General features: G+C 53.1%; 3 protein-coding genes across 6 annotated transcripts; 2 read left to right on the top strand and 1 right to left on the bottom strand.

Moving 5' to 3' along the window:
* Positions 1-486: 486 nt before the first annotated feature.
* On the top strand, positions 487-7,824 carry mtif2 (mitochondrial translational initiation factor 2). 3 transcript variants are annotated; one of them, XM_081612226.1, is made up of 15 exons: positions 489-714; positions 845-925; positions 4,382-4,482; positions 4,552-4,675; positions 4,745-4,916; positions 4,993-5,153; positions 5,237-5,413; positions 5,484-5,623; positions 5,701-5,825; positions 5,894-6,098; positions 6,235-6,487; positions 6,553-6,693; positions 6,776-6,940; positions 7,017-7,157; positions 7,543-7,824. In XM_081612226.1, exons 3-15 carry the CDS (start codon positions 4,384-4,386, stop codon positions 7,710-7,712), a joined length of 2,073 nt encoding a protein of 690 aa, XP_081468352.1. In that variant the 5' UTR covers positions 489-714; positions 845-925; positions 4,382-4,383; the 3' UTR covers positions 7,713-7,824. The 3 variants fall into 3 exon arrangements, with proteins under 3 accessions (XP_081468358.1, XP_081468352.1, XP_017161040.1); XM_081612232.1 differs by lacking the exon at positions 845-925 and having other exon boundaries at positions 487-714; positions 6,238-6,487; XM_017305551.2 differs by lacking the exon at positions 845-925 and having other exon boundaries at positions 490-714.
* On the bottom strand, positions 7,747-11,040 carry sde2 (SDE2 telomere maintenance homolog (S. pombe)). 2 transcript variants are annotated; one of them, XM_081612241.1, is made up of 8 exons: positions 10,840-11,040; positions 10,131-10,233; positions 9,550-9,661; positions 9,305-9,474; positions 9,126-9,231; positions 8,820-9,053; positions 8,155-8,386; positions 7,747-8,069 (listed from the first exon to the last, which is right to left on the bottom strand). In XM_081612241.1, exons 1-8 carry the CDS (start codon positions 11,023-11,025, stop codon positions 7,875-7,877), a joined length of 1,338 nt encoding a protein of 445 aa, XP_081468367.1. In that variant the 5' UTR covers positions 11,026-11,040; the 3' UTR covers positions 7,747-7,874. The 2 variants fall into 2 exon arrangements, with proteins under 2 accessions (XP_081468367.1, XP_081468363.1); XM_081612237.1 differs by having other exon boundaries at positions 7,747-8,072.
* Positions 11,041-11,216: 176 nt separating this feature from the next.
* mrps28 (mitochondrial ribosomal protein S28) lies at positions 11,217-11,890 on the top strand. The gene has a single exon (XM_008420870.3). The coding sequence runs from the start codon at positions 11,270-11,272 to the stop codon at positions 11,789-11,791; it is 522 nt and encodes a 173-aa protein (XP_008419092.2). The 5' UTR covers positions 11,217-11,269; the 3' UTR covers positions 11,792-11,890.
* The last annotated feature ends 1,940 nt before the right edge of the window (positions 11,891-13,830 follow it).

Here is a 13,830-nt window from a genome sequence, read left to right on the forward strand (position 1 = left end):
CTCTCTCTCCTCTTTTTGAAAACCTGATTTTCTAACTTTTCTTAGCAGCTTAGTAACAGCCAGTCGTTCGTGTTTCCTACTGTCTGCTGCTAACAGCGTCACTCTGAAGCTCCCAGCAGGAACGAACCATTTAGCCCAGATAGGGGGGTTCAGGGCAGATATGGATGTTTGTTTCTCATCTGGGAGGGGGAACATTACATTTTACTGCTAAACACAATCTTTGAAAATACAATATGATTAATTGTGTAATTGACAGGGACCCGATTTTTTTATTTTATTTCTATGAACAAAAAATAAATAAATAATTGTGGAGGGCCCCCTGCTGGTCAGGGCCCCTAGAATGGTCGTCCCTTTCCCCCCCTATTCCGCGCCCCTGAAGCTAGTCATGTGACTTCCTGCGTCATCAGGAGACTCTTACGGGATTAATTACGCCACTCAGGTTCGTTGGATAATTGTTAATACTAGAAATAAAGAGAGTCAGATCTGCTCGGGAAGTGACGTCTCTACGGGTTCTGGACTCAGTTCGGGTCCAGAGTCTGTAAACAGCTCCAGAAGCAGCAGTTCTACTCCGGACCGGCAGGCGGCGGCGTCGTGCCCGTCCTGTTTCCCCTGTTTGCCATCCGTCATGGCGGCTCCCAGCTGCAGGTGTCGTTCACGGTGAGGTTGTTCGTGGTTCGGTGACGCAGGATGAGGTGAAGAGCTTACCTGCCTCAGGTGAGACACACAGAGCGCGAGCTGGCGGGACTCTTGGTAGCTGAGAACTTCCTGTCCGCCTTTCTAGCAGCAGCAGCAGAAAAACAGAACCAGACTTCAGTCTGAAGAAGTGAAAATGTCTGTTCGGCAGGTGAACCGACCTGAGATAAACTCACGTGTGGGCTTTGATTAGACAGCAGCTCCTCGGTAATCCTTCCGGCTGATCAGTTTGGTATGTGAGGAACTGCTTTTACTGTCCTGCACGAACTTAAGAGATATTCTGTTCAAGTTTACGCAGTTTGGTCACGGTGATGTTCATCAGTCTGAATATTATTATTTTCTAATCTGCTGATTTAGTTCAGCTGTTTTCTTTCATTCGGCTTCGGTTTCATCTCCAAGTACTTTTATTTTGAAAGATTCTCTTGCATTTCTCAGATCAGCTGAGGGGAGCCTTCGTGTTTCTGTCATTTCAAAGTTAATTAAGAAATACTTTATTGATCCTAAAGGAAAATAAAATGTTGTAACTCAACATTTTTCAGTTATTGTAGATGATCTGCTGTAGCAGTCTGTCTTACATTGAACTGGAAGACGCCTCTGACTGACACCGTTTCATAAAGAGTTGTCCTTAAATTTCTTTATTTCATGTGAAATACATCGTCATCATCTCCACTTTTCACAATAAAAGTAAAATAAAATAAAATGTTTTCCCAATCTGCCCACTACCACTGCCTGACCCTCAGCCTGGTCAACAAACAAAACCTTTACGCTCATCCAAAATGATTAACTCCTTTATGTCCGATGTTCATGATGCCTGGCGCTTTCTTCACCCTCCCAGAAGGTTTACTGGTTTCCCCCCAGTCCACCACAGCTTCACACGTATTGATTTTCATTGATTGATAATAGATTGCTGTCCTCTGTGACTGGGTGCCAATATGACTCACCCCACCCGTCTGCTGCTATCAAATGAAAAATGTCTTTGTGGCAGGACAAACAGCTCATCGTCTAGCAGATAATCGAGGCCCTGAGGCGTCGGCCTCACTACTCTGGGAGACACTTGAAGCTCCATCAGAGGGGAAATCATCTCCTAAATAGGTGACCTATCGTCATCTCTGAACTCAGCGAGGCAGTTAAGGCTCTGCGGGGGGGGGGGGGGGTAAATGCCCAGTCCCTGATGGGGGGTGGGGGGGGGGTAAATACCCAGTCCCTGATGGGGGGGGGGGGGGGGGTTAAATGCCCAGTCCCTGATGGGGGTTGGGGTAAATGCCCAGTCCCCTGATGGGGGTTGGGGTAAATACCCAGGCCCTGATGGGGGGGGGTAAATGCCCAGGTCCTGATGGGGGGGGGGGGGTGGGGTAAATGCCCAGGTCCTGATGGGGGGGGGGGGTGGGGGTAAATACCCAGGCCCTGATGGGGGGTGGGGGTAAATGCCCAGTCCCTGATGGGGGGGATGGGGGGGGGGGGTAAATGCCCAGGTCCTGACGGGTAAATACCCAGTCCCTGATGGGGGGTGGGGTAAATGCCCAGGCCCTGATGGGGGGGGGGGGTAAATGCCCAGGCCCTGATGGGGGGTGGGGGTAAATACCCAGGCCCTGATGGGGGGTGGGGGGGGGTAAATGCCCAGTCCCTGATGGGGGGGGGGGGGGGGGTAAATGCCCAGGCCTTGGCCTTTCCAAATGTTAGATATTATTATTGGGCCTCAGATATCAGACTTTTTAGATATTGGCTCGATGCTGATGGCCCTTCTTCTCCAGCTTGGCTTGTTATGGAGGCCAACTCTGCAAAACCTGTGTGGTTGGCAGCCTGACTGCATTCACCACTACTGGCTCCAACTGAACCGTCGATGCGTTTAGACGGCGTTTTGGCCTGCAGTCTCCTTCTGTCTGTGCTCCCATAGCTTCAGATCACGCCTCTCCACCGTCTTCCTGTCGTGGCGGAAAATAGGAATTTCACCTTTTCATGACATGTATATTGATACTTTTGCCTCGTTCCAACAAATCTCTGAAGTTTCATATCAATTTTTTAGATACTTGCACAGCTTCGTCTTTTCTTCCTATTCAGATTTGCCTTTTCTAAAACCTCCCGTCAGACTGAAAGGGGCTTTATCTTTTATTTACCATCAAATCACATTTCTACGCCACTAACCTGGAATTCCTTTAGACCTTTGGTAGGAAAACCTGGGACAGGTCAGAGGACCTTTGGACATTCGTCCTCTAGTCGTACCAGAATGATCTAATGCACTAAAGCAGGTTTTATACTCCAGCTAATCTGACCCACTGTCTGGTTTTTAATTATTGCTCCAAAGGTTTTGCTATTCTGCCAGACATTTTTGACAAGAACCTGGATCTGGACCCCTGACTGCTGTTTGGAGCTGCACTGTTGGTCCTCCGGTCAGGAATCCTCCTGGGCTTTTGGCACAGAGTGAAATGGAAGATATGCTGCATTTCATTAAACTGGAGAAAACCTGGTTTAGAGGCTCTTCTGAGACGTTTGTGGAGCCGTAGATTAATTTCCCTAATATTCCAGACTGATGAGGTGATGCTGGTGTTTATTATCATCTCTTTTAGCTGTACTGATGTATTGACAGAAGTATCTCCTGGCACCAAATGTATTATTTTCAATTTATTTATTTATTGTTTTCTTGTGTTTGTGGGTTGAGGGTCAGATTTACACACATTTAGTTCTTCACTCCTTTATTTTACTTTTTGATCTGTTTTTATCGCCGTACATCTCATGTCTGTATACATATATACACACACAACTACACACACACACACACACACACCCAACTACACACACACACACACAGACACACACACACACACACACACACACAACTACACACACACACACACAGACACACACACACAACTACACACACACACACAACTACACACACAACTACACACACACACACAACTACACACACACACACACACAACTACACACACACACAACTACACACACACACACACAACTACACACACACAAACTACACACACACACACACCCAACTACACACACACCCAACTACACACACACACACACACCCAACTACACACACACACAGACACACACACACACACAACTACACACACACACACACATATATATATATATATATATGGGGGGGGGGTAAATACCCAGGCCCTGATGGGGGGGCCTGGGTATTTAGTTGTGTGTGTGTGTGTAGTTGGGTGTGTGTGTGTAGTTGTGGGTGTGTGTGTAGTTGGGTGTGTGTGTGTAGTTGGGTGTGTGTGTAGTTGTGTGTGTGTGTGTAGTTGGGTGTGTGTGTAGTTGTGTGTGTGTGTAGTTGGTGTGTGTGTGTGTGTGTGTGTGTGTGTGGGTGTGTGTGTGTGTGTGTGTGTGTGTGTGTGTGTAGTTGTGTGTGTGTGTGTGTAGTTGGGTGTGTGTGTGTGTAGTTGGGTGTGTGTGTAGTTGGGTGTGTGTGTGTAGTTGGGTGTGTGTGTAGTTGGGTGTGTGTGTAGTTGGGTGTGTGTGTGTAGTTGTGTGTGTGTGTGTGTAGTTGGGTGTGTGTGTGTGTGTAGTTGGGTGTGTGTGTGTGTAGTTGGGTGTGTGTGTGTGTGTGTAGTTGTGTGTGTGTGTGTGTAGTTGTGTGTGTTCTGGCCCAGTTATGTTGACTCTAACTGCGGCTCTGTGCTGCTGCCTGTCCTCCTCCACCTGTCTGTAGCTATGAGTGTGATGTCATCGATGATGCGGGCTGCGGTGCTGCTGCGGAGCTCCGCCCCCCTGCTCACCTGGCCTCAGAGCAGACGACTGGCCTCCAAGCAGGTAAGGCTGTGGATGTTAGCTTAGCTTAGCTGGTGTCCTGGTCTAAGGCTGATGATTCACCTGGTGCAGGTCAAAGGTCAGAGGAAGGAGCAGAAGAAGCCCAACCTGAAGCCCAAAGTGGACAAACAGGAAGTGGAGATCAGACAGGGCATGACGGCGGCGGCGCTGGCGGCGGCCATGAACAGAGACTTTGGTGAGCAGCGTGAGCCAACGCCGATGACCCGATCCTCCTGCAGATTCTACTGACCCGGTTCTGCTACAGACCACGTTGTGGAGGCGCTGCTCAACACGCCAGCGGACCTGGACTCGCTCCAGCCCAACTCGGTTCTGGAGGACAGCTGGATCAAGGAGGCGGTGATCCGGTCCGGGATGAAGTTCAGATGGGCCAAGCTGGGCGAGAGCCGGGAGCGGCCCAACAGAGACGCCCAGAGGAGGTACCGGATTGGACCCGACCGGACCGGACCCGACCATCATCCAACTGACCTGTCTGTGACCCCTCTGTGACCCCAGGCCCCCTGCTGACCCCACGCTGCTGGCGAGTCGCCCCCCGGTGGTCACCATCATGGGCCATGTGGATCACGGGAAGACGACGCTGCTGGACAGCCTGAGGAAGAGCCAGCTGGTCGCCACGGAGGCCGGCGGCATCACGCAGCACATCGGCGCCTTCCTGGGTAACGGGCGCCGCCGGGGGCGGGGCCAGCTGGCGGGCTCCGCCCCCGAACCCCAGATCAGATTCTGTCTTTCTGACCTCCAGTCCAGCTGCCCACTGGGGAGCGGATCACCTTCCTGGACACGCCGGGCCACGCCGCCTTCTCCTCCATGAGGGCCCGCGGCGCCCACGCCACCGACATCGTGGTGCTGGTGGTGGCGGCCGACGACGGCGTCATGAACCAGACCGTGGAGTCCATCCAGCACGCCAAGAACGCCAAAGGTAGGAGCGGGCGTCGTCAGGCGGCGCCGGGTTGTTCTGGTTCTGATGTTCTGCTTGCGGCCCGGCCCAGTCCCCATCATCGTGGCGGTGAATAAGTGCGACAAGCCGCAGGCCGACCCCCAGCGGGTGAAGCAGGAGCTGCTGGCGCACGGCGTCGTCTGCGAGGAGTTCGGCGGCGACGTTCAGGCCGTCCACATCTCGGCTCTGAAGGTGATCCGACCCGAACCGGGCCGCCCCGGTCTGGCCGACCCACGGCGCGGCCTCAACGATGATGTCGCTGTTTCCAGGGCGACAACCTGCAGGCTCTGGCCGAGGCCACGGTGGCGCTGGCTGAGGTTCTGGAGCTCAAGGCGGACCCGGACGGCCCGGTGGAGGCCGTCCTTATCGAGAGCCGGACCGACAAGGGCAAAGGGTGAGTCCTCCAGAACCGGGTCCGGTTCCGATGGGGGTTCTGCTGATGGGCCCACTTCCTGTTCCCAGCCCTGTGACTACGGCCATCGTCCAGAGGGGGACGCTGCGGCGCGGCTGCGTTCTGGTGGCCGGCCGCTGCTGGGCCAAGGTCCGCTTCCTGTTCGACGAGAACGGCCGCGCGGTGCCGGAGGCGGCGCCGAGCGCCGTGGTCCAGGTGGTCGGATGGAAGGAGCTGCCGTCTGCCGGAGAGACGGTGCTGGAGGTGGAGTCAGAGGTGAGGGCCAGAACCGGGGTCGGATCAGAACAGGTAGCTTTGGTTCTGGTTGCTAGGAGCCCCACATGGTCCGGTCAGAGCTGTGTGAGCTACTTCCTGTGTGGACCGCTGCAGTAAAAGCCTGTCCCGCCTGCAGCAGCGGGCCAGAGAGGTGGTGGAGTGGAGGAGCCACCAGGCGGAGCAGCACAAGCTGCTGGGGGAGCAGAGCGCCGTCCAGCTCAAGCAGCAGCGCCACCTGGAGGAGTACCGGCGGGACCGCGAGCCGCTGGCCCACCTGAGCTGGCGCCAGAGGAGGGCGGCGCTGTACCGGGCCGACAAGATCCGCTTCTCCATGCGGCCCAGCGAGCGGACGGAGAGCGACGAGCCCGGCCTGCCGCTCGTCATCAAAGGTGGGGACGGCGTCCGGCGGCTCCTCCCGCCGTGACGTCACTGACCGGTGACCTCTGACCTACAGGTGACGTGGACGGGTCGGTGAAGACGCTGCTGAACATCCTGGACGGCTACGACGCCCAGGACGAGTGCCGGCTGGACGTGATCCACTTCGGCGTCGGCGACGTCTCGGAGAACGACGTCAACATGGCCGCCACGTTCGGAGGTAGGTGTTCTGGTGCCAGAGCGACCTGGGGCCAAGCGGTGTTGCCCTGGTAACGGCAGCAGGTTCCGGTTCTGTTCCTCAGGGTCGGTGTACGGCTTCAACGTGGCGGCGAGCCGCGGCGTGACGCAGCTGGCGGCGCGGAGGGGCGTGGCCCTGCAGCTGCACCGCGTCATCTACCAGCTGGTGGAGACGCTGCGCCACGAGCTGAGCAGCAAGCTGCCGCCGCAGCGCCGCTGCAGCACCGTGGGTGAGTCCAGGTCCAGAACCACAGCAGAACCGGGTCAGACCGCTTCCATCTGAACCGACTCTGCCCCCGCCTGCAGGTGAGGCGACGGTCCTCGCCGTCTTCGCCGTCTCTGTGGGGAAGAAGGAGGTTCTGGTGGCTGGTTGCCGGGTCCAGAAGGGCCAGCTGGACCGCCGGCTGAAGTTCAGGCTGATCCGAGGACGAGACACGGTGTGGGAGGGTGAGTGAGACCAGAACCGGGCCGGGCCCAATTGGTTCTGAACCTTGAGGATTTATGTGTTTGGGTCCTGATGGTGAACCAGTTCATCCTGGTCAGAATGAACTGGTTCATGTTCACATGAACTAGTTCTCCTGGTCAGGAGCTTCTCTGATTGGCTGAGCAGGAGGTCAGAGGTCAGACATCATTAAACCACGCTGCCAGTCATCCTTATGTACGCGCTGCCCAAAGCCTCCCCATTAGCAGTAATCGTTTCTGCCAATAGAACATTTGGCAGCAGATGCATAAGGATGATTGACAGCTCGGGACCGCTGCATCACCATGGAGACGGTTAGGTACAGAAGTTACATTCTGCAGCTTTAATGAGCCGGTTCTGGTTCTGCTGCAGGTTCTGTGTTGGCGCTGAAGCACCATAAGGACGATGTGGCGACGGCGAAGGCGGGCATGGAGTGCGGCGTGTCGGTGGACGGCGAGGTGGACTTCAGCGCTGGTGATGTCATCGAGTGCTTCGAGGAGCAGGAAGTTCCTCGGGTCACTTCCTGGGACCCCGGGTTCTGACCGGACCGGACCCTCAGACTGAGAAACAACTCAGTTTGGTTCTGGAACATTTTATTAATATTTCATGAAAACAAATCTGATCATCGATTCAAATAAACGATTCCAACATTTAGACCCGGCCGCTTCATTCCAGACAGGAAGTTCTGCCTTCCAGAGCTGGGTCTACTTCCTCCTGGTTCTGGCGAGCAGTGCCGGGTCGACCCGGTCTGGACTCAGGCCTCTGATTGAGAAGAGGCGGGCGGCGCGCTCCGATAGCGTTCCCCCGCACTTCAGGCCGCGGCGCATCAGTTCCTCCTTCAGAACCTCCAGACCCAGAGACTCCAGCTGCTGGACGGACGGCACCGAGGACAGGTCCAACTGCTGAGGCAGAACCAGAACCGTCAGAACCCAGCAGAGGGTTCTGCTCTAAATCACTTTTAAGCACCTGGATTCTGGTTCTGACCTGATCTGGTTCCCTGCAGCCCCGAGGAGGGTTCTGGTCCCCTGACGGTTCAACAGCCGGTTCCGTCGGGTGGGCGGGCTTCTGGACCTCGGCCGGTTCCGTCGGGAGGCTGGGCTTCTGGACCTCGGCCGGTTCCGTCGGGAGGCTGGGCTTCTGGACCTCGGCCGGTTCCGTCGGGAGGCTGGGGTTCTGGACCTCTGAGGTTCTGGCGGTTGGAGCGGCTGAAGCGGTGCTGGAGGAGACAGCAGAGTCAGGATGTGGAGCCGGGTCATGGAAACCGGTTTGGTTCTGGTTCTGATGGTGAACTGGTCTGGTTCGGATCAGTTCTGCTAAAAGTGACCAGCTGGTTCTCCATCAGAACTGAGAATATTTCAGCTTATTGGACTGGCGCTGGACGGGTTTCTACAGCTGGACCATCTGGACCCCCGGATTATGAGGAACCAGTTAGAACCATCAGAACCAGTTTAGCCAGCGCTCCCAGGAACAGAACCCACCCTGAAGCTAAACACGGATCGGCCCAGAACCGGCCGGTCCGATCAGTGGGCTGAACCTGCAGCGCCTCCAGCTGATCAAAACATGTTGACCTAACGCTGACCTCTGACCTCTGAGGATCAGGAACGTCCTCACTAACCCTGAATATCGATCCAGATATCGGATCAACAGACCTGCTGCTGGGTCCAGGCTCCGCCTCCTCCCTCTGGGTCGTCATGGTGACGGCTCCTCTGCTGCTGGGTCCAGGCTCCGCCTCCTCCCTCTGGGTCGTCATGGTGACGGCTCCTCTGCTGCTGGGTCCAGGCTCCGCCTCCTCCCTCTGGGTCGTCATGGTGACGGCTCCTCTGCTGCTGGGTGGAGACTCTTCATCTTCATCCTCAGAGCTCAGCAGCTCCTCCAGTCCCGTCCTGTAACCATGGCAACAGAGGGTCAGAGCCGGGCTGTGCTCCTTTCACCGGGTCAGAACCTCACACACCGACCAGAACTCTGCTGCTGCTGCAGTCTTCCTCCTCTTCCTCGCAGGGGCTCGGTTCTGATCCGGGTCGGCTCCGACCTTCACCTGACCGCTGGAGGTCGCCTGCAGGCCTGCAACACACACACACCTTAAAGACCCAGAGCTGCAGCTGGGCTGGCCCACTGCCCGGTTCTGACCCGTCACCTTTCAGAACCGAGTCCTCCAGACGCTCGCTCAGGTCGTGGCACTGCTGCTGGTACTGCGGGTCGGCGAACTGATGCCGCGGCTCCGACAGCTTCCTCTGCAGACGCTCCAGCCGCCGCTGCTCCTTCTCCGCCTCGCGTTCCGACTGCTTCTTCAGCCAGTCCGCCATCCTACCGGAACCAGAACCAGAACCTGTCTGGACCCTTCACTACAAAACAACATCCAGAGCAGGAGGAGGAGCTTACTCCTTCTCATGGTTAACGTCTCGAAGGCGGCGGCCGCTCAGGTCTCTGCAGGCCTCCCTGTTGGTCGTCTTCTCGATCTGCGCTCCCAAAGCCCGGAGCATGGACCCAAACCCTGGAAAACCAGTGAAACATGGACCCAAACCCTGGAAAACCAGTGAAACATGGACCCAAACCCTGGAAAACCAATGACACATGGACCCAAACCCTGGAAAACCAGTGAAACATGGACCCAAACCCTGGAAAACCAGTGAAACATGGACCCAAACCCTGGAAAACCAATGACACATGGACCCAAACCCTGGAAAACCAATGACACATGGACCCAAACCCTGGAAAACCAGTGAAACATGGACCCAAACCCTGGAAAACCAGTGAAACATGGACCCAAACCCTGGAAAACCAGTGAAACATGGACCCAAACCCTGGAAAACCAATGAAACATGGACCCAAACCCTGGAAAACCAGTGAAACATGGACCCAAACCCTGGAAAACCAATGAAACATGGACCCAAACCCTGGAAAACCAATGAAACATGGACCCAAACCCTGGTCATGGAATCGGAACATTCCCGGGAACTGACCTCCCTTCCCTCCACGGAGCCGGGGCTCCAGGCGGTAGACGGCCCCATCCTGCAGCCGCTCCTCCAGCCCGGACAGACGGCCGTTACTGGTGACGTACCAGTCCTGATGGGAAATACTGGATCAGTAAGGATTCCTACAAACTGGACCGAGACAGAACCAACGACCCGTCACCACTTCAGGATGGTTCTGGTTCGGTTTTAGCCACCGCGCTGTGGGCCTGTCGCAAAATGGTGGATAAATCTAAATCATTAAATACATTTATTTAGAATAAATCTTCTCTAAACACGAAACTTTATTTGTTCAGTTTCGCTCTCAGAGTTTAACCGTTTGAACTCCCAGTTCCACTGAAACTGGAAGTTCTGGTATCAGGCGGTCCAGGAGGAACCAGTTTCCCTGATTTAATGTTTCTTTTGCATTTAGTTATTTTCTGTTGTACTTCTTTACAATCGTGCAAACAATAAAGGGTTAGAAGAAAACAAATCACCCAACTGATCACCTCCGGGGACTGTAACATCTTAACTTTAATACAGCTCCGAAGTAAAATAGGAGATTTAAGTTAAAGCTTGTTGTCATGTAGAACTGCGCAGATTTTTTTTTATCCCTGTTAGCCTCCGGTAGCTCAGCAGCTAACAGGCTTCAAGCTCCGATTTAAACCCTTTAGCCCCACGCTAAGGTTCGGTTCCGGTTCTGTTAGATATAATCACTCACCTGGTGCGGGACGAACCGTTCCAGAACATCTCTGACAACAGAACCAGGTGGAAACTCGAAGCTTGAGCACCTAAAGCTCGGAGCAACAACAAAGACCTCCATCTTGGCTCCGTTTGTTACACCACTGAACAGACTGCGCAGGCGCAGGACTTCATAGGGTCGTCTCATAGGCGCCTCCTGGCGCATAGGGTTGGAATCGATGCTCTTGGGGTGAAACGAACCAGTAAATACATAAAGTAATAAACTTACATTTCTATTCATTTCGAACAGACAATAATAAACAAACAAACTTTTAAACTTTAAACGTTTATGAAGCTATAAAAGATTTCTAGTCAGATTTGCATTAACCTTCTTAAATCAGCCGGGGGCGGCGCTGTGGCCCAACAGGAAGTCAAAGGGAACTCGCTTATTTCCGGTATTGGAGGACAACATGGCGGCCCTGTGTAAACTGAGGTTCGGGTGCCGGTCCGCGTTCCGCTTTTCTTCAAGCGTTTCCGTCCGGACCTCCTTCAGCTCAGACAGTGAGGACGGAACCAGAGCCGGGTCCGGCTTCGCGGCAGCCTTTCAGCGGCAGACGGAGCTCCAGCGGGAGGCGGAGACCTCCGCGCCCGCTCAGAGCGGCTCCATCTCCGGCCAGGAGCAGACCTTCGCCTCGCTCTTCCAGGCGGTTCCGGTCAGAGACAAGGTTGTGGTTGGGAACATCTTCCATGTGGTCCGGGATGACCTGTACATCGACTTCGGAGGGAAGTTTCACTGCGTCTGCCGGAGACCCGCGGCCGGAGGAGAGAGGCTGCAGCGGGGCTCCAGGGTCCGGCTGAAGGTCCTGGACCCGGAGCTCACCGCCCGGTTCCTCGGAGCCAAGACCGACACCACCCTGCTGGAGGCCCAGGCGGTGCTGCTGGGTCCGCTGGAGGAACGGGAGGCCCAGGGACGGGTGCAGAAGCAGGACTAGAACCGGGACCAAGAACAGATCTGGTTCTGGACCGTTGAGTGAATCTTTTCAGTCAAGTTTGTGTGAAATGATCAGAATAAATATTTATAAAGTATTAAAGTGTTTCTGTCTGCAGTTTCTGAGACCCAGTTTGCTGGACTGTGGCCCAAACTAAGCCAGTAAGACCAGAACCAGGGAACCGGGATGTTCTGATGGGTCAAACCCAGCACCGACGTTCTGGACCCACTGCTGTTACGATGTGGGTCATCCAGAACTTTTACCAGCAGTTCCTGTTCTGTGGTCCAAGACCGACTGGGAACAGCTGACCGGAACCGGCTCGTTAATACCTGGAGCAGTTTGGACCGAACCGGGGATGAACCCGTTAGTACCGGAGTCCTTTAACGTCAATAAATCAATAATCCGGCAGATCAGAGATTAACAAACATCTTCAGTTGATTTATCCAGCAGAAATACTTGGACTAGACCCATGGAGAGGCGAAATACTTGGACTAGACCCATGGAGAGGCGAAATACTTGGACTAGACCCATGGAGAGGCGAAATACTTGGACTAGACCCATGGAGAGGCGAAATACTTGGACTAGACCCATGGAGAGGCGAAATACTTGGACTAGACCCATGGAGAGGCGAAATACTTGGACTAGACCCATGGAGAGGCGAAATACTTGGACTAGACCCATGGAGAGGCGAAATACTTGGGCTAGACCCATGGAGAGGCGAAATACTTGGACTAGACCCATGGAGAGGCGAAATACTTGGACAGACGAAATACTTGGACTAGACCCATGGAGAGGCGAAATACTTGGGCTAGACCCATGGAGAGGCGAAATACTTGGACTAGACCCATGGAGAGGCGAAATACTTGGACTAGACCCATGGAGAGGCGAAATACTTGGGCTAGACCCATGGAGAGGCGAAATACTTGGACTAGACCCATGGAGAGGCGAAATACTTGGACTAGACCCATGGAGAGGCGAAATGCTTGGACTAGACCCATGGAGAGGCGAAATGCTTGGACTAGACCCATGGAGAGGCGAAATACTTGGACTAGACCCATGGAGAGGCGAAATACTTGGACTAGACCCATGGAGAGGCAGATTTTCAGTACATTTACAGAAATAAGTTGAAATGCAACTTTGAGCAAATTGAATTGTTATTTTAAAGCCACATAAATGTATAAACGGGCAAAGAACATTTGATGTAATCAACATTAGGATCTTATGTTCCAGTAAAGGATGTTTTTAGGCCCCAGAGGTTTGTGGCTCCAAACTTTTACAAACTGAGGATCGAAACTGTCCTCAGATTAAATGGGCCCCATCTGGGCTGCAGTCTGTGGTTCAGTTCTCCGTCTGTCTGGTTCTCCCAGTGGCAGGTCAGGCTGAGGCGTTGGACCTCATCACTCTGTGTCTGGTCGATGTAACTAATGGTGTTCAAATGAATAAACCAACCGGGTGTAATTACTGGTTAATTACTGGTGTAATTACTGGTTAATTACTGGTGTAATTACTGATGTAATTACTGGTGTAATTACTGGTTAATTACTGGTGTAATTACTGGTTAATTACCGATGAAATTACTGGTTAATTACTTGTGTAATTACTGATGTAATTACTGGTGTAAGGTGTAATTACTGGTGTAATTACTAGTTAATTACTGGTGTAATTACTGATGTAATTACTGGTGTAAATTACTAGTTAATTACTGGTGTAATTACTGATGTAATTACTGGTTAATTACTGATGGAATTACTGGTTAATTACTTGTGTAATTACTGATGTAATTACTGGTGTAAGGTGTAATTACTGGTTAATTACTGGTGTAATTACTAGTTAACTACTGGTGTAATTACTGGTTAATTACTGATGTAATTACTGGTGTAATTACTGGTGTAATTACTGGTGTAATTACTGGTGTAGTTACTGGTGTAGTTACTGGTTAATTACTGGTGTAATTACTAGTTAATTACTGGTGTAATTACTGGTTAATTACTGGTGTAATTACTGATGTAATTACTGGTGTAATTACTGGTTAATTACTGGTG

Source organism: Poecilia reticulata, chromosome 1 (assembly GCF_904066995.2).
Source record: "Poecilia reticulata chromosome 1, P_reticulata-male-v2, whole genome shotgun sequence".
Taxonomy (NCBI): Eukaryota; Metazoa; Chordata; class Actinopteri; order Cyprinodontiformes; family Poeciliidae; genus Poecilia; species Poecilia reticulata.

Excerpts from the sequence above, each read along its gene's own strand:
- mtif2 (XM_081612226.1), top strand. The coding sequence starts at position 4,384 with ATGAGTGTGATGTCATCGATGATGCGGGCTGCGGTGCTGCTGCGGAGC. Across the intron at positions 4,676-4,744 it reads GGCCATGAACAGAGACTTTG|ACCACGTTGTGGAGGCGCTG; the intron begins GTGAGCAGCGTG and ends GTTCTGCTACAG. Across the intron at positions 6,488-6,552 it reads CCTGCCGCTCGTCATCAAAG|GTGACGTGGACGGGTCGGTG; the intron begins GTGGGGACGGCG and ends TCTGACCTACAG.
- mrps28 (XM_008420870.3), top strand. The coding sequence starts at position 11,270 with ATGGCGGCCCTGTGTAAACTGAGGTTCGGGTGCCGGTCCGCGTTCCGC.
- sde2 (XM_081612237.1), bottom strand. The coding sequence starts at position 11,025 with ATGCGCCAGGAGGCGCCTATGAGACGACCCTATGAAGTCCTGCGCCTG. Across the intron at positions 9,662-10,130 it reads GCTCCGTGGAGGGAAGGGAG|GGTTTGGGTCCATGCTCCGG; the intron begins GTCAGTTCCCGG and ends CTGGTTTTCCAG. Across the intron at positions 8,387-8,819 it reads GAGCCTGGACCCAGCAGCAG|CACCGCTTCAGCCGCTCCAA; the intron begins GTCTGTTGATCC and ends TGTCTCCTCCAG.